General features: G+C 53.1%; 1 protein-coding gene across 10 annotated transcripts; it reads left to right on the plus strand.

Moving 5' to 3' along the window:
• Slc35c2 (solute carrier family 35 member C2) lies at nucleotides 1–12,504 on the plus strand. 10 transcript variants are annotated; one of them, XM_023720735.1, is made up of 11 exons: nucleotides 2–58; nucleotides 5,206–5,576; nucleotides 5,905–6,055; nucleotides 6,650–6,713; nucleotides 7,446–7,518; nucleotides 7,940–8,108; nucleotides 8,198–8,281; nucleotides 10,240–10,415; nucleotides 11,651–11,780; nucleotides 11,868–11,954; nucleotides 12,097–12,181. In XM_023720735.1, the coding sequence occupies exons 2-10, from the start codon at nucleotides 5,457–5,459 to the stop codon at nucleotides 11,945–11,947; spliced, it is 1,047 nt and encodes a 348-aa protein (XP_023576503.1). In that variant the 5' UTR covers nucleotides 2–58; nucleotides 5,206–5,456; the 3' UTR covers nucleotides 11,948–11,954; nucleotides 12,097–12,181. The 10 variants fall into 10 exon arrangements, 8 of the variants coding, with proteins under 8 accessions (XP_023576502.1, XP_023576503.1, XP_023576501.1 ...); XM_023720734.1 differs by lacking the exon at nucleotides 11,868–11,954 and having other exon boundaries at nucleotides 1–58; nucleotides 5,203–5,576; nucleotides 12,097–12,504; XM_023720733.1 differs by lacking the exon at nucleotides 11,868–11,954 and having other exon boundaries at nucleotides 12,097–12,504.
• Nucleotides 12,505–17,917: the final 5,413 nt, after the last annotated feature.

A 17,917-nucleotide genomic window follows, 5' to 3' on the forward strand; every position in this document is an offset into this window, starting at 1 on the left:
GGCGGAGCCTAGCCTCACACTTCCGGCAGGAGGATCCCGGGGAGTGCCCTGGGCGGAGGTGAGTGTGGGTGCAGCGGGACTCCGTGGACTAGGAGGGTTTCGCGAGGGACGGACTCCGCGCAGCGGCCGAGGCCCGTGGCCCTACCCCGCTCCGGGCCTCAGTCTCCCGGTGTGCGGAGGGAAAAGCGTCCTCTGGCCTCTCCACCAGCCAGGGGCCTGAACCTGGGCCGGGCGGGAGTCGCGAGCTGCCTGCTGTGAAGGGCGGAGCCCTGCGGTGGGTGTGGGGCGGGAGGGGAGCGCGTGAGCAAACAAGGAAACGTCAGCCTGTGAGAAGTGCCACGAGGACCGGGAGGGCGACCTCGGCGAGTGCTCGGCCGGCCAAGCGAAGGCACAGCAGGTGCCTAGTAGGACACGGGCTTGGTGTGTTGTCACACGGCGAGAAGTCACGGTAGTGGGTCTGGGTGCAGGAGTAGGAGGGGGAAGTGGCAGAGACCAGAGGGTGAGAGGCCTCACAGTGGCCTGAACGGAGGAGTGGGATCAGCCCTTGAAGATCTCAGACTACGCTGTGTGTTTAAGGCATCTGTGGCTACTTTGTGGACTCCAGAGTGTAAAAGCGTAAGAGGAAACAGGAAACCCAGCTGTGGGAAGTAGGTGACAGGTACTAGACCACGGTTGTGGGAGCAGAGAGGAAGAGAAAAGTGCATAGGACCACAGGTAACTGAGGTGGAACTGACAGGTAGGGCGTTTGAGGAATGAAAGACGTGGGAGGGATGGGTGTGCAAAGGTGACCTCACCATTGACCTGTGCATTTGCTGAAGTCATCAGGTGGCTCTTTAAATTACTGTATTTTGGAACAGGTTGGATGCATGGGAATAATTCAGGTATCTTCTTAGGGTGTCTTCAGTTTTAACTATCTGGAGGGGAGCCACCAACAAAGCAGTTGGATGTAGTAGTCTGAGGTGGCTCTGTGGAGTAGGATGAGACTGTGTAGGGTAGGGTAAGAAGTAAGATAGAAAAGAGAAGCCAGGGTTCAGCTCTCAGGTTCCCAGTTCTTACAAGTTGAGTTGAAGAGGTGGTGTCAGCCACAAAGACCAGGGAGTGCAGAAAAGTGAAAGGAAAGCCTGGAAATGTGGTGTTGGTGACACCTAAGAAGTGTCTACAGGAGAAGGAAGTAGTTAAGTAAAACAGAGATCAGGCCCTTGAAGGAGCAGTAGGGAGGAGGTCTAGTGTCTCAGGAGCTTAAGAGTAGGCTGAGGGCTGGCGAGATGGCTCAGTGGTCTAAAGCACCTACTTAGAACAAGCTTAGCAAAGCACAAGGACCGCGGTTCAATCCCCCAGCACCACATGCCAGCCAGCCCCGCCCCCTGGTGGGCTGAGCTGGCCACACACACACACACACACACACACAAAAAAAAAAAAAAAAATTAAAAAAAAAAAAAAAAAGATTTTCTCCTTTAAAAAAAAAAGTAGGCTGAAGGGAGGCCGGTTTGCGGGGCCTTTGAGAAAGTTTGGCTGTAAGGCAAACTAGAGGGAAGGGAGCCCCCACCCTGAGCCAGCATCAAGTGCTGTACCTGACTTCCCTGCCCAAGAGACAGATGTTTTATCCCCATTACAGGAACTGAGTCCAGGAGTCAGGTAGAGTCAGGCCTAGTCTGTTAACTTCAAAGCCCGCAATTTTGAGAAGAGATGGGGAAATTGAGAGAGCCAAATGCTGTAGTGATATTAAGTCCTATCTTGTTGTGGCTGCTTCTTGGGAAAGTGAGGTAAAATGTGGAATTCCTTTCCTGGGCAAGTATGATTTTAAAAAGAGCATTTAGCCCTTTAGGCCTGGTCTTGATTACCATAGCATAAGGGTGAGGATTTTATCAGTTTCCTGTCTACATCACCAATGCTAGGCATGTTGGATTACATAAGCACTGCATAAGTGGTGTGTGAGTTCAAAGTGCCCTTCTAACTGAGATCCAGTGTTGGGGTAAGTTTTGTTTGTTTTTGCGGAACTGGGGATTGAACTCAGGCCCTTATGCTTGCCAGGCAAGTACTTATCCTACTGAGCTATCTCTCCTGCTCTGGGGTAGGTGTTCTGAGTACTAATATGAAAATGAGTCTTGTTAACCAGACCATGCTCCTCTTTTTGGGGTGGGATTCTTGTAGTTGGGGGTCCTACACAAGCTTTTTGAAGGGAAGGCAGGACTTGAACATGAAAGGAAGGAACAACTGCAGAGGTGGATTGGGAACTGCAGCAAAAGCAGAAGGTGCAAGAAATTGATTGACAGAAGCAGGGACAGACTCCTCTGGCTTAAAAGCCACTGGAAGGACCTGGGGAACAAGTGCCAGGAAGAAAATCCTCTTAGTGCCAGCAGGGCACATGCTTGGTCCCCAGACAGCACTTGACAATGTCTGGGCGTAATTAAGGCTGCTCTTGGTATTAATGGGTAAAGACAGAGACTAGGGGTGCTGCTAAACATCCTGCAGTGGGTAGGGCAGGCCTTATACCACAAAGATTTATCTGGCCCCAAATATCTGAAGGTCCAAAGTTAGAAATCCTAGGATAGCTGCAGTGAAGTTCAGTGGTGGGACACAGGCTGAGCAAGTATGATGCCCTGGGTTAGATCCCCACCACCAAACCAGACAAGACAGAAGATAAGAGGAGGCTGGACTAAAGCAAAGGATGTGGGCCTTGATGTCTTCTCTGAGGCCTGCACTCCCCACCCTAGCTGTGCTAGTAGCAGACTGGCTGCAGTGGCAGGAGGAGTGGAGAGAACCCTGCAGGGGATTCCCACAGGCCTTGGGGGAAAGAATAGAGCCTGAACAGCAGACATGTAGGTCAGAAGAGGTGATCTTAAGGACGTGTTTTTAGAAGCTAGAGCTGGCAATAGCTGTTAATTGTGTGAGCTGAAAGAAAGGAATAAAGGATCAGAATGTGCAAATGATGGCACGTTGTACTAGAAAGTGGGAAGGGGAACTGATTGGGCTTGGGGTGGGGGTGGAAAACAGGCCAGTTTTGGATACTGGGTATGAGATGCTGGACTGTAAACATCCAGGTGAAGAGGCCAGATAGGCAGTTGGGTGTGCCCCTGGAGACTCTGCAGAATCTGAGCCAGGGTACATATAGGGGAGATGTCAGCTTGAACAATTTCCAGGACTGAGACTACATGAAGACAGGAAGAAGGTTCGCTGACACTCAACTCACTGGATCTCACACACCCTTACCATTAATTTAATAACATCCCCCTTTGTTATCCTAAAGTGAAATCTATCATTAGTAAAAACTGCCTACACATAATTTTAAAAAAATCAATGTTGCCCTAAGTATAATACAAAGGAAAGTGACTTGTAATAAAAGAAAATGTGTGCCATCCGTAAGCTTCTGGGCACAATGCTAGAGTCAGAGTGAGGCTGCCAGTATTTCCCCTCCCTGTAGAACATCTGGGCATGTGGTAGCCACAGATGCAGGCTCATCCCACCTTGGTGCATAGGCAGCTCAGAAACCAGGAGCACCATTGCTATGCTAAGTATGACTTTTCTGGAAAGAGAACTCTTGGTGCCAATTGGACAAAAAGAATGGTCTCCGGTCCATGTGCATGGCTATTTTTTTCTTGGAAACTTCAGTGAATAGTAGAAAAACTACTCTGTTTACATATACAGCTGAGTTGGCTTCTAGGTTAGGGTGATTGTAAGTGAACCACATATGACTATTAAAGTCTTGTAGAATGCAGAACAATGGCTTACTCTGCCAAGAGTGGGCCGTAAATCACCACCAAAGCTCTGGAGTTCTAATTTTTTTCTTTTTTAATGTATTTATTTGGTACAGGGCCTCACTACGCAGCTCAGACTCATGATCCTCCTGTCTCAGCCTCCTTAGTGCTGGGACAGGCATGTGCCGCCACTCCTGGTTTCAGTGGCCGGCTTGGCATGGGGCCAGCACAGCATGCAGTACCAGGGATCAAACCCAGGTCTATACACTTGTCAGGCAGGCACTTAAACTGCTGAGCTATCTCTCTGGTCCTCCAAAGCTCCTTTGCAGAGGCGCTCTCGGGAGCCCTTTGAGCAAAACCTAGTGCCAGCTCCCAGTTTGCCTTGGGGAGGAGAAGTGACTGTACAGGTTTCCAAGTGCAAAGCAGGATATCAGTTCCTTCCAAAAGGGGCAGGGAGAGAGGTCTGAACAGATGGTTCTAGGAAGGCCTCCAGAAGGAAATGGCATTTCAGTAGATGGGAAGGTCTCAAGGGCAATGCAGGAAGAGGGGCGCACAACTGAAGAGGCAGGTGTGGTAACACAGGGTGTAGGCTTACCCAGGCACAGACACATTGGCATTCTGCCCAAAGTCTGGCGTGCCGTGGGTGTTGATCAGGGTTGGTGGATTGGTAGAACAGAAAGATCCTTCACAGGCACCACCTCCATGGAGAGTTGGTAAAGGCTAGAGCCAAATGGGTGTGGGCTTCCTGGTTTACTTTTAACTGCAAAGACCAGATCATTTCCCTGAAAGTCTCTCTGGTCAGTCATCAAACCTAAGAGAGAAAGAACTTAGAGACTTCAGGGTATACAAAAGGCCCATATGGACTAGCTGTCCCTGTCCTCATGTTTTAGCCTTATGGTGAACACAAATATTGCTCAGATCACGCCCTGTACAAATTCTATGAAGGAAAAGTAAGGAAGCCTGGAGGGTCACCTGTGTGGGGAGGTGGGTCTCCAGGGCAGCAGCAGTTTTGAGTCAGAGATACATAGGATGACCAGAGCAAGGATTGAAAGCTGAGTGGGAAATCTGCTCCTCCAGTAGCCACGAGGATCCCCACCAAGGGAAGGAAAGGCACCCCTAGGACCCGCCCAAGGGAGTATGAGGCTAGGCATGAGGTGAGATAGGCAGGCCACATCAAGGCCTTGGGAGCTCTAGGAAGGACATTGACCTTTTTCATAAGAGCACTCGAAGCTGCTGAACAGTTGTTTTTTTTTTTTTTAGAAACAAATATCAATGAGACAGTTTCACAGCTGATTAATAGGACATTTTCAATAATTAATACCTTGCACTGAACAGTTTTAATCAGTGGTCCGACATGATCTGATTTAGTTGTGAGAAGGTCACTTTGGTGGCAACTCATGGAGAACAACTTGAGGTGACAAGATAGTGGTGAGGCCCTGTGTCTGTGCTCGTGTGGGGCCAGCCTTTCTCTTCCTGAGCCACTGTAGCCACTTTCTGGTCTTTCCAGCAGCAGATCCGGGGACCCACAGCTCTGCATCCAGCTCACCATGGAACTGGCCAGCTCAGGCCACCAGCCCCTTAGGTGAGGACCTGCCTGGGGCTCTGTCAGTCCTTCTGAATCATGGAGGCAAAGAGAACTCTTCCAGCCAGGGGACCTGCTTGTTGAAAGTTGTGGTCCAGTTCATCCTTCTTCCAGTGAACGGTCGCCAGGAGGGTGCCTGTCCCTGCTGGCCAGGAGCTGGGGCACTGGAGCCTCTACAGATGGGGCGCTGGGTGCTCGACCTGGCCTTTGTGTGGAAGGCAGCGTTCACTCTGGGGCTGATCCTTCTCTACTACTGCTTCTCCATTGGTATCACCTTCTACAACAAATGGCTGACAAAGGTAACCAGAGGCTTCGCCAGTGCAGGGCTTGGACTGGTGGTACCCATGCTTCAGCTATGTCATGGACAGAGTAGGCAGCTAGAGGAGTGTTGAGGTGGTGGATAGAGTCCAGGGCCGCAAGTGAGCCCCTGGGCTGCCACTTTTTTATATGACCTCTGAAACAAGGACTGAAAGTCTCAGTCTAAGGAATTGTAATGCAGGAATTGTAAGACTCCCTTGCACTGTTGACCACAGACTTGGCACCCTGGCACCAGAGGGAGGGAGGAAACAAGACAGGGAGGGCCAGGCTGTCTGCATCAGGCTGAGCCTCTGTTCTGGGCTCTTACAGAGCTTCCACTTCCCTCTCTTCATGACAATGCTGCACTTGGCTGTGATCTTCCTCTTCTCCGCCCTGTCCAGGGCGCTAGTTCAGTGCTCCAGCCACAGGGCCCGCGTGGTGCTGAGCTGGACCGACTACCTCAGAAGAGTGGCCCCCACAGGTATGTGTCCTAGCAAGAGGAGGGCTGTGGAAGGCCCGGCCCCTCCCCTTGCACTCTGCCCCCTGACACGCCACCTTCTTGGAGTGTGGCCAGGGCCACAAGGTACACCATAGAACACAAAAAGGGAGGTTGCCAAGTTGGCAGGCACTGGTGGGAAGATTCCTAGGTCATGTGCCGGGTGAGACAGACCTGAAGGATGGCCATGACCTTGCAGTCCTGGGCAGGGGCCCCTGGTAGCAAGTGAGGTCCGTGAGTGTCTTGGTGAGAGGACATAGGAGGAATGAGAAGCCAGAAGCCCAGCAGAGACCTGGTCCTAGAAGGCCAGGTACCTGCAGGGTTTATGTTGCATCCTGTTAGAGAAGAGTTTTTACTAGAAACATGGCAGTGTTGGGTCAGTACCACTGTGGGTGTTGACTTTCACATCAATTAACAAGTGTCAGTAACAAAAGCCCCACCTGTCAGAATGGACTCCAGCCCAGATGCTGACCCACCCCAGATTTTGCCAGGTGTTAGCCGTTTCATTCCCAGAGGGACCCAGGAAGGAACCCCAGGGATTTACCTGGCTTGGGCGCTAGATGGCCCTTGTCTCCACAGCACTGGCAACAGCACTTGACGTGGGCTTGTCCAACTGGAGCTTCCTCTACATCACTGTCTCGCTGTGAGTACCGGCTACTCCCTGCAACCTCTCTTCCGGCTCAAGCTCTCTGTCTGTCCAGCTGGCTGTCTACACACCCGGCCGATGGGCCAGCCACTCCATCACCCTCTGGGACCAGCTCTTGCTCTCTCAGCTCTGGCATCCAGGAAGTCTCCAGCGTCTTCCGTAAGCCAAGCGCAGAGGGGATGCTATGCCTGCCTGCCAGGCAGCCGGGGGAAGCCAGGGGTTCCAGCAGAGCAGTGGCAGGCACAGCGGGGAGAACAGGCTAAGGAGAGGTGGGGCCGGTGTCTAGTGTGTAACCACCTCAGAGCTCAGGTGGGCGCAGGGCTGCACAGCAGTTCTCTGATGTCTCACTTCAGAGACATAGTCTCTGACTTCCTCTGTCCCCTGTTGGCTCATCCTTCTTCCTTTCCTGGTCATGGCCAAGGTCTAGGTAAGGAATAGGACTCAGAAAATTCAATTGTACTTCTTCTTAGTGATAATCAGAGGCATCTTAGAGATTTCTTCGGGTGAAAGGTCACTTATCAGCCCAGGTGACAGGCCAGCTCCTGTTGGTCTTTTGTACCCAGGTTGCCCTCCTCCCCGGGACAGTACCAGTTGCCCTCTGGGAACTCATGGGTCTCCCCCTTCCCCTTTTCTTCCCCAGCCCATTGGTCTGTGCTCTGGGTGATTTTCTGGGTGGTGAGCCTGAGCCTCAGGCTCCAGCAGTGCTTTGTGGGTGATTTCTGCTTTTAGGTACACAATGACCAAATCTTCAGCCATCCTCTTCATCTTGTTCTTCTCCCTGATCTTCAAGCTGGAGGAGCTGGTAAGGCCTCTACACCTCTTGTCACTCTGTAGTAGAGAAGACAGGCCAGGCCTGGTGGCAGTAACTCCCATTTCTAAGAAGAGACCTAGACACGGGTCATAATGTAGAGCCTGTAGAAAAGCACAGCAGGTCACTGATAGGAAGGGAAAGAGCGAAGGTGCTGTGGAGCCAGGTCCTGGGGAATCCCCAGCGTTTGAGCGGGTAGCCCTTTGTTGCTAGGTCAGAGGGGGAGGGGGAGACTTGAGGGCCTGGGAGAGACATCAGGAAGCACTTCAGTGTTTTAGCACAGGTATGGGTATGTGAATGTCAGCCCTGTGTACATCAGCAGGCTGGGAGGGCAGGAGAGTGGAAGAGCAGCCAGGATGTTGAACTTTTGCCACCCAAGGCCCCTGAATTAGCCACCTGCTCCCTATCCTTCTAGCGTGCAGCACTGGTCCTGGTGGTCCTGCTCATTGCTGGAGGCCTCTTCATGTTCACCTATAAATCCACTCAGTTCAATGTGGAGGGCTTTGCCTTGGTGCTGGGGGCCTCGTTCATCGGTGGCATTCGCTGGACCCTCACCCAGATGCTCCTGCAGAAGGCTGAACTGGGTGAGTGTACTCGAGTGGGGCGGGTACAGGAAGGCTGGAGGCTGTCGGGCTTAGGGCAGATGATGACCGCCTGTGTCCCCATCCTGCAGGCCTGCAGAACCCCATCGATACTATGTTCCACCTGCAGCCACTCATGTTTCTAGGGCTATTCCCTCTCTTTGCCGTGTTTGAAGGTATGTTGGACCCTCCCCCACCCCGGGACACCACAGCACAGCAAATCCCAGATCCCTGCTCTGAGCTCAGCACAGTGCTGGCCACAGGTCCTTGAGGTCCAAGACAGTCCTTCCTCTAGCTGCTACAGTTTGGGTCTGGACAGACATAAACAAAGTGGCTAGAATCTAGTGTGATGAGTGCTACAAAGAAAGTACATATGCACAGTGTAGGGCCAACAGTGACTGTGCAGAGCCCTAACAGCACATGTAAACATGCTCACCCACTGACTTCTCCCCAAAACGAAATGTGGAGGACTTCTGGTACTATGTGTTTGGCAGATGAAAAAAACTTGAGACACAAACCAAATTTGGGTCCAGCTTCCTGGCTCCCAAGTGGTCAGTTCCTCTCTTACCACTACACACACTGCACCTAAGACAGGGCTCTAGGATGGTGTGTTTCCATGGATGGATGAAGTAGGGGTGGGGCAGGATGTGGGGACGGGGTACGGAGGTTCGGCTGGTATCAGGCATCTGCGCAGGGTCTGCGCTTAAGGGGTTGGAGGTCGGGGATTGGGGAGCAGGAGCCTGGGGATTTGAGCTGTTGTTCTTCTCCCTTTTGAGCATCCAGAGAAAAAGAGAGGCAGAGAGAATTATACGGGGTGGGCGGTACAGCACCACCTTCCTTCCTCTTGTGCTTTGGGATTAGTCTTTGTCCTCTACCTATTTATCCTTCCTCCCAGAGTCCCGACTATCCTCAGGGTCATTACAGAAAATTCTGTCCCACATCCATTTAAGTCTCAAGCAGTGAAGCGTCTCCAGCCTCCCTGAGAAAATTATTCTCTAGCCTCGTTGTCCAGGAAACTTCTGTTCAGAGCCTCATGTTTTTCCTTTTTAAAAATCTCTTCCCATTCCTTCATTATGCCCTCCTGTACCAAATGCCACACTCGTCCCCCTCCCTCCCTGGGCATCTGCACCATCTCTGCAAACCCTCATGCGAAAGCCTCTGGTAGTCACCACTTAGCAAAGCTGCATGGATTTAGCTCCTTTAATCTTTTCTGGTAAATTAATCCCCCAAGCGCCTTCATTACTTATGTTGCTCTTCCCCGAATTCCCTTCAATTTGCCGACGCCTTTGCAGTACTGCTGAGCCCAGCACCAAACAAAATGTCCTATATTGAAAGCTGCTGGCATTTTTTTTCTCCTTTTGGCGCATCCCTCCAAAGTTCTCGTCAGCTCCCAGGTCCCACAGGTGTCTCTGTTGTACCCAGCCTGGGGCTGCTATCACCCCCTGCTGATAAGGCACTGGGGACTTTGCTGCTGCTGGAGGACCCTGGAAATCATTGTCTCAGACCATCCCTGGCTCCTGGTGTGCTGTGTGCATGTGTGCACGTTCTGGAGCAAGGGGTCAAGACCGTGGGGGGGGGGGGCGTTGAACAAGTCATCTTGCTTGTTGGGCAAACACCAGCCTAGCCCCAGTCCTGTTGTTTTATCAGGAAGGAAGCAACTGGGGTCCAGAAAGGGGACATCTCAACCCAGTCCCTTGGAAGTAGTACCACTTAGATCTGGGCTGCGGATAGTGCTTAGTCCTAGAGTGCTTCCCCAGCACACATGAGGCCTTGGGTTCCATCCCCCGCACCAAAACAGCAAGCAGTCTGAAAGAGAGACATCCTGCTTCAGATTATCTGCACAGTACCAGCCCCTCTGCTGCAGCCATAGGTTCAGGTCCCTCCCTTTAAGGACCGTTGACTTGTATTGCCCCATGGCTCCCTGGAAGCCCCCTGGCTCCCCCACAGTGTCCCCAGGTCTCAGGCCATTGGTGTGTCATTATTTAGTACCTTCCATTCTTTTTCTCTGCCTGTAGACAGCCAGCAGGTGCCCGTGAGTGTTCACTGCAGTGATAACGCGACTCGGCTGGTTAGTGGGCAGGGCTGCCTGAGGTGCCCCAGGGCCCAGCCTCCCACTCTCTCCCACTGCTTTCAGGTCTCCACTTGTCCACGTCTGAGAAGATCTTCCGTTTCCAGGACACAGGGTTGCTCCTGCGGGTGCTCGGGAGCCTCTTCCTCGGTGGGATTCTTGCCTTTGGGTTGGGCTTCTCCGAGTTCCTCTTGGTCTCCAGAACCTCCAGCCTCACACTCTCCATCGCCGGTATTTTCAAGGTACAGACTTAGAGGTGACCCCAGTCCTTCCTAGAAGAGGCCCATGTTTCTCACCAGCAGCTTCTGCCCCAGCTTCTCCACCCCCAGGCCCTTTGGAAAACAGGAAAACAGTGCCTAGGTAGGTGCCAGTGCTGTGCTTGTGTTTGCAACATCCCTATACCACTGTGGGTGAATGTAATCTTCCAACTGCAGATGGGGAAGTGGACCTACCCAGGGGACACCAGCTGGGACTCAGCCAGGTGTGACTCCTCGAGTCCTTGACGGCATTTACATTTGACCTTAAAAGCCAGCTCCAGTCCTGTGGCAGTGGCCTGGAGCCATAGGTTGAGAAGCCCCCATCCAGTTCCATCAGCTAAGAATTCCATGCTGCACTGGCAGTGTCTGCTGTGAACACAGAAAGGACGGCTACCTTCTGCAGGTGCCATGTGCAGCCAGGCTTGCCTCTGCTGCTACCTCAAGTACTCTTACCCTGTCCTCTCTCATTCCCCCACCCCCCAACTACTCAAGTCCTCCCTTCTCAGGGCCATGGAGAAGGTTTTCTTATCTGGCCAGTAGCACATACTGGAACATTGTTGCCTAAAACCAGAAATGCAGGTCTGCCCACAGGTCTCCTGGCTGCCAGGCCAGGGGCTGTGGTTCTCGGAGTGAACTGTGACCTGTGCTCTTTGCTTTCCCAGTTGGTGGAGAGTCCCGGGACACTGTGTCCCTGGAGCCCCACGTGGTGCAGCATCTGCTCGTGGAAGCAGAGTTGCTCCTCTGCATTGCTGTCTACAAGGGTGGCTTTGGGGGCCTGCCCTGTAGCTCTGTTCTTAAGTGGCTGCTTCAACAAAGCTGTCAGGCTCAGGTTGCTGTGGTTCAATCCCCACAACTCAAGCCAGCCAAACCTGCCCTGAGGGCATTTGGAGCAAAAAAAAAAATCCTTCTACAAGGGTGGCTCACCCTTGTCCCTGTGGAGATACAGGGTCTGCAGCCCAGGGCCCAGCCTGGGCCTGCTTTGCTTCTTTGTTCCTGGCAGAATTCCAGGGAGTGTGCTACTTGGTGTATCTCAATAGCAAAGGCGGGCAGGCCAATCCTGTCCCCTGACCTCTGCCCCATGGACCATCCTGTCCTGCCTGGGCAGGAGCTGCCACATTTTGGGACCTAGCTTCTGAGTGTCCTCAGGGCCACACCCCCTGCGCTCCGTGTGAAGGAGCCCTTTCTGCTGAACCGCCCCCTTCCTGCTTCTCTGCCCCTAGGAGGTCTGCACTCTGTTGCTGGCTGCTCACCTGCTGGGTGACCAGATCAGCCTGGTGAACTGGCTGGGCTTCGCCCTGTGCCTCTCGGGAATGTCCCTACACATGGCCCTCAAAGCCCTGCACTCAAGAGGTAAGAAGAGCCCTTCCAGAAGGCTCCTTCTGATGTCATTCCACCTGAGACTGTTAGTACCTCAGATTGCCCTCTGCCCATCTCCAGCCATACCCAGGAGAGCCACCTTCCTTGCCAGTCTGGTGTCTATCTCCATGGGCCAGCCTCCTCTCACTGGCTGCTGTTAGCTCAGAAGTATGTGGTGAGACTTCTACCACCACTCCAGGAGGATGTGGGGTCCCCTCCATGGGGCAGGGGCCTGGGTGAATGGGTACGAATGCCAGTCGGGTACGCCCGCAACAGTGCTCCTGGGCCATGCTATCATCTCTGCCCCAAGGTAACGGTGGCCCTAAACCTCCGAAGAACCTGGGCTCCAGCCCCGACCTGGAGCTGCTGCTCCGGACCAGCCAGCAGGAGGATGAGGAAAGTGAGGAGGGCTACTTCATGACCCAGGGGCAGCAATGACCAGCCCAGAAGGAACTTGGAAATGGCCGCCCAGCCACCAGCACTGCTCTGAATGTTGCGCAGCAGCTGTGGGATGCAGGTGCTTCTTCAAAACAGCTGGGAGCTGCTGTGCGGGACCCACTTTCAGAGGCATTGTGGCTTTCCAAGGGGGCTGGCTGCAGACTACAGGGCAGTTGAGAAGGGGACATGGAGGGGCTGGAGCCTCCTCACCTGGGCAGCGTCTTTCTCTGAGAGCAGACTTATTTATAGTTTGGAAATAAATGGTTTATGGTCCACTGGCCACTCGCATTGCCTGGTACTGTGGGGACAAGAAGAACCATGGCCTCCCCCCTCCTCCCTGCCTGGGACCTCCCTCGGTGGCTGGTCTGAAGCCACTTCCTGCATCTTTCATCTTCCTAGCCGAGCCCCAGTCCCCACTCCCTGGTGCCATCACACCTGCAGGCAGAAAATAAATGAGTATTTACTGAATATGGGGCTCTGGAGACATACATTTTTACAGCCTCAGTATGAATCCTGGCTGTCATTGACTGACTGCCTGACTGACTTTAACCTCTTTTCGCGGTCTTTCATCTGTGAAATGGGACTAATACCTATCTTAGAGGCTGTCTAAAGATCATTACCAAAATTGATAATAGATTAACCTTTATATTTAATTTTAAAATCATTTCAACGGCTAAAAACCAAAACTTAGATTAAAACCCAGTGAATGGCTGGCCAGGCAGGGCTTCAGGGCCCTCTCTGCCTACACGTACGATAGTGTGTTGCCTCCTGAGACGCTCCCAGGACCTGAGCCTACCTCTCACCTACCTTGGGCAAGTCCTGCCCAGCCTCCCGTATGCAGTGAAACAAGGGCGAAGGCCAAGCCCAGGACCCCCTAGAGCCACCCAGTCCCGGGCCAGTAGTCTCCCCAGAGTTCTTCCGGCTCTCACAGCAGGTGGCGCCATTGCCCCACAGTCTCCTAGCCCAGCCCTTCTGTGGCCACTGTCCAAGCGCAGGCCAGGGAGGGTCCTCAGGGGAGGACCCTCCCCTAAGGGCTTGTGATACAACTGGTATAATTGGGCTGGGCCGCTAGTGCTCACCCAGTTAAACCTTGGCAAACTTCAGTGCTTCAGGAGCCAGTCTGCAAACTTTGTGTAAAGGGACGGATAGTAAATATTTTCAATGTGGGGACCATATGGCATCTGTTACGATTTCTCAACTCTGCTGTTACAGCATGAAAGGAGCTGCAGATGACACGGAAACAAGGGTGTGGCTGTGTCCTAGTGAAACCTGCCGTACAGGAGTAAGCTGGCTCACTGTTGCTTGCCACCCCAGCGTAGAAGAATCCTGGAGAAGCACTGGCTCCTGTTCCCAGGCTTACGAGTGCCAGAGGCCCTCTGTGCCTCTGTGTGCTGGGAGAATTACGAGGATCAGCTTCCCATTTAGTTTTCCTGTCGCCTTCAGCAAACAGGCAGGAGGTGGAGCATCAGGAGCGCTCCTGAGCAGTGCCTTATCTGGCTCCTGCACCCCTCTCCCCCTTGGATTCCATGAGCTCTGAGGCAGGATTAAAGAAAGCTCATGTTCCGGCTGGATGACGTGGGAGAGCCAGCGACTGAGAGACGGAGCAGGCAGCCTCGCTGGCTCAGGTGGCTGAGAGCTTCCTGTCGGCCCACGCCCCCTCTCCTGGACACAGGAGCAAAGGCTGCTGTCTGCTGCAGTAATTACAGGTGCAGAGCAAGAGCCCTCATTGTACACATGTTGGGTTCAATGACAGCCCCTCACTTAGCAGCAATTACAAGCTAGGCCTAGAGGATGGCTCTCTCCTCTCCTACCCCACTGGGCCTGCCTCAGTGTCTGGCCACCTGGGCCAGACAGTGTCCACCTCATCCCTCACACCACCCATGTTGTCTGCAGCCACTGCATCTCAGGGGAGGGGGGGGCCTGCAGCGTCACCATGGCAACTTGGTGTTTGTACAGGTTGAGGGAAGCTTTCTCCAAGGCTGTTGCTTCTGTCCCTCAGTCCTGGGGTTCAGCAGGATGGTGACTAGAGGGGAAGGCTGACCTGCAAGTTCAAGTTTTAAGTGTCTACATACCCACCACCTCTCCCGGGAGCCTACAGTGAAAGGAAGGTTAACACCCCCAATATAAGAGGAGGTCTGCAGTCAGTAGTGTGGTGGGGACAAGAACAAGCTGGAGTTCGATGTGGGGGAGACGAGCCAGTGGGCAGGACCTGGTGGCACACCTGCATCTTCATTCTGCTGCCTGTCTCTGCTTTAGGGGTTCAGGGGATCTTCCCCAACTGTGAAGAGCAGCTCCACTGTGCTATGAAACTATGAAAGCCCCTGTGGCTCCAGACTCGTCACGTGACTCTGGGAGAGCCCTTGCCTCAGCCGTCTGCATCTGGGACTAGTGATGCACTGGGTTGCATCCCCAGTTTGTAGTCCACAAAATCATAGCATGGACTCCAGGCCATCTGTTGAGGGTGACAGCATTCAGGGAGTGCTGGCCATGTGACAGACCCTGTTGGACATGGGGACAGAAAGGTCTGTCCTTGGCATCACCCTCCCAGCCTAGGGAAAAGAGGCAGGGGGTGGGCAATGGGGATCACTCACTGGGCGCCTCGTGGCCCTTTACTGTGATTATTCAGACACAAGCAACCGAGTGCAGTGGGGGTCCATACCTGCCTCAGGCTGTGGAAGCAGCACACAGTGGCCAGGAAGACAGCCTCGGACATTGCTTCTCTGTGCCCTGCCATCTTCTGTGGTTGGGGCATGCCCCTTATCCCTCTGAGCCTGTTGCCTCTTTCTGTGAGGAAGGAGTAATAATCGTAGTATGACATCCCAGTGAAGTAATTTGAGAGTAACAGTTTGTAAAGCAGTTTGCCGAGTGCCAAGCACATAGTCATTAGTTCTCAATAAGTATCGGTGACAAGGATGTTGCATAACCTGCCCAGGTGACAAAGTGTGGGAGAAGAGCAGCCAGCAAGAGAGCCCAAGCCTTCTGAGGTCCCCATCCTTGGTACAGTGCCGGGCTCACAGGCACCATTTAATGGACATTTATTCTGTGAAAGAATTGCCAGTAGTGGAAACTAAAGCAAAGTCCTTACTGCTCCATAAAGATAGGCCGTTCCCCCCAGCAGCAGCCCATCCTGCCCTAACCACGTAACCCCCACAGGAGCCCCTTCCCCTGCTCCAGAGCAACAATTACTGTGACTTCTGTTCCCATGGTTATTTACAGTTTTGTTGGCAACTAATACATTTCCCTGAAACAAGCTGGCGGCCCTCAGTCCTGCTGGCATCTGCTGGCAAGGCGGTCCCTTTCTCCTAATGTCTGATGAGAACTCCTGCTGGGGACAGCACCAAGGACCTGAAGAAAATGTGTTAGAATGCATTCAGCAAAATGTTTCCGGAGCATTTACAGCGTGCCTACCCAATGCTAGCTGTTGGAGATAATAGAAGACATTAAAACACTGTCCCTGCCCTCAAGGAATTTAAGGGCTTTTCCCCAGCACAGGCAAGGAGGCAGGCAGAGGTCAGAGCCCAGGATGTTTATTATGTATAAAGTGATCTTGGGAAAAACCCCTGTGGAAGGGAAGAGAGGGACAAAGTATGGCAGAGGGGGAAGTGGAGGTCCAGGGCTTTCCTGGCCCCACTGAAGCCCTCAGCACCACCATGGGGTGGAAGGTGAGGGCGGAGATGGCCTGTCATTGCCAGTCACCTGGTCTTCTTCAAGACCTTCTGCCTTAGAGGTTAGCAGGTGAGAACTGTCTTTTAGGCTTGTTCCCCACAAGGTGCACCTGAACCCAGGGCCACCAGGGACAACCAGAGAATCCTGGAGCAGACAGCAACATCTGGGACATAATGTGCTTAGCTACGCTTTTCTGGGAGAGTTCCTTCACCTCCAAAAGGTTAAGAACTGGTAGTCTAGGGCCGGGGAGATAGCTCAGTAGAATAAACGCCTGCCTGGCAAGCGCAGGGTCCTGAATTCAATTCCTGGTACTGAAAAAAGAAAGAAAGAAAGAGAGAGAGAGAGAGAGAGAGAGAGAGAGAGAGAGAGAGAGAGAGAGAGAAAAGAAAAAGGAAACAAAAACTGATAGTCTAGGGGAGACCAGACTTGCCCAGAACCCCAGTGAGATTGGAGCGGCACATTGCAGGTATTCAGCTCTAAGGCCGGCTGATGGGTAGACGGGTGGCGGAGATGGCCAGGTGGGTGGATGGGTAGATGCCATAATAGAAGAACGTCTGGAGGCACAGCAAAGAGAGTAACAGATTGTGGGTCTATCTGGGTCAGAAGGATTGCAAAGATTTCCAGGAGCTGAGTTGAGGACTAAGTAGGAGTTTGCTAAACAGACAAAAGCAGAAATGCACACCATGCAGAGAGAAGAACAGACAAAGGAACAGAGGTACGGGCAGTGCGAGGAGGATGTTTTCAGACAGTAAGAATTACTTCACCTTCGCTGGCCAGAGGTGCACGTAGAGAAAGAGGGCGAGAAGGGTCCTGCTGACCAGCATTTGAAAAGCTGACAAGCCCCAGAGAAACCCTGATGGAGACTGTCCCATGGGCTTCCTAGGACAAGCAGGGGTCTCCCCACCTCCACACTTAACAGTGGTGGGTGTCTCTCGCTGGGAGGGTGGAGGGTGCTCCTACAAGCCAGAAGCCCTGGGTCCTCATCCAGTCCTTTCCTAGCCTAGATTTCCTTTAGCTTTGCCTTCAGCCCCACTTTCCAGCTAAGAAACAGGCTCAGAGAAGCCAAGGGGCCTGCCTGGAGGTCACCATCTCATTAGCCACCACGCAGGAAGCCCTCTCTCCTGGGGCTCACCTCTCTCAGGGCCCCGCCCTCTCCACCTTACCACAATGCAGCCTTCTGGCAGGGGTGGCAGGCAGCCTAGATAACCTCCTGAGAGTAGGCCCCTCTGGTCAGGGACAAATAATGGCCCACTGCAGGGATCTGCGGTCCTAGCTGGGTGACATCCTGCTGTTAGTATTTTGCCCTGAGAGGAATCCCCCACTGAGCCCTTGCCTCCCATCCTGTTCCTGGGCTGCCCCATGAATTAAACATGCCCCCGTGGTTAACTCAGTAATGCTTTTATTAATAGTTAATTACTCAATGCGCACTGGGGAAATGAGACTCACTCAGGCCTCGTAAATTAAGGCAGTGATCTCGTGAAGGAAGCCAATGGGAGTTCATTACCCTGGCCCCTTCCCTCACTGTACCTCTGGGCTTGCCATTTAGCGGTGCTAAACAGTCAGCCTGGGTGGAGAATGAGGGGGCAAAGGCCTCCTGCGTGACTGGGGTGAGAACTGAAGGATGAGCATTCATGGGGATCCTCAAAGACAAGGGACCTAGGGAGAGGGCTGGAGTGTCAACTAGCAACTGTTCTGCACCTGTGGCTTGACCTCTCCCTGTGTTCCCTGCCACTGCTGGGGTCTCAAGTGCAGCCTCTGGGGATTTCTAGACAGGGAAAAGCCACCTGTCTCAGGTGAGGGACACCGCCACTCAGTCCGGCCTTGGACAGCATCCTCCTTGCCGCCCACCAGCACCCCTTCACAGTTTGCCCTCCCTGCCATCGCCTTCCGGTCTCATTTCACAGGTGTCAAGACTTCCCTTCCTAGGTTTTTGTTGTCGCTGAAGCCAATTTCCCATCCCTGAGTCTGCAGCCGGGCTGGATAAGGGCTTGTTCTAACCTGGCTTGGCTTTTCTAAATTTAGCTCTC

This window comes from Octodon degus, unplaced genomic scaffold, assembly GCF_000260255.1.
Source record: "Octodon degus isolate 3935 unplaced genomic scaffold, OctDeg1.0 scaffold00077, whole genome shotgun sequence".
Classification (NCBI taxonomy): Eukaryota; Metazoa; Chordata; class Mammalia; order Rodentia; family Octodontidae; genus Octodon; species Octodon degus.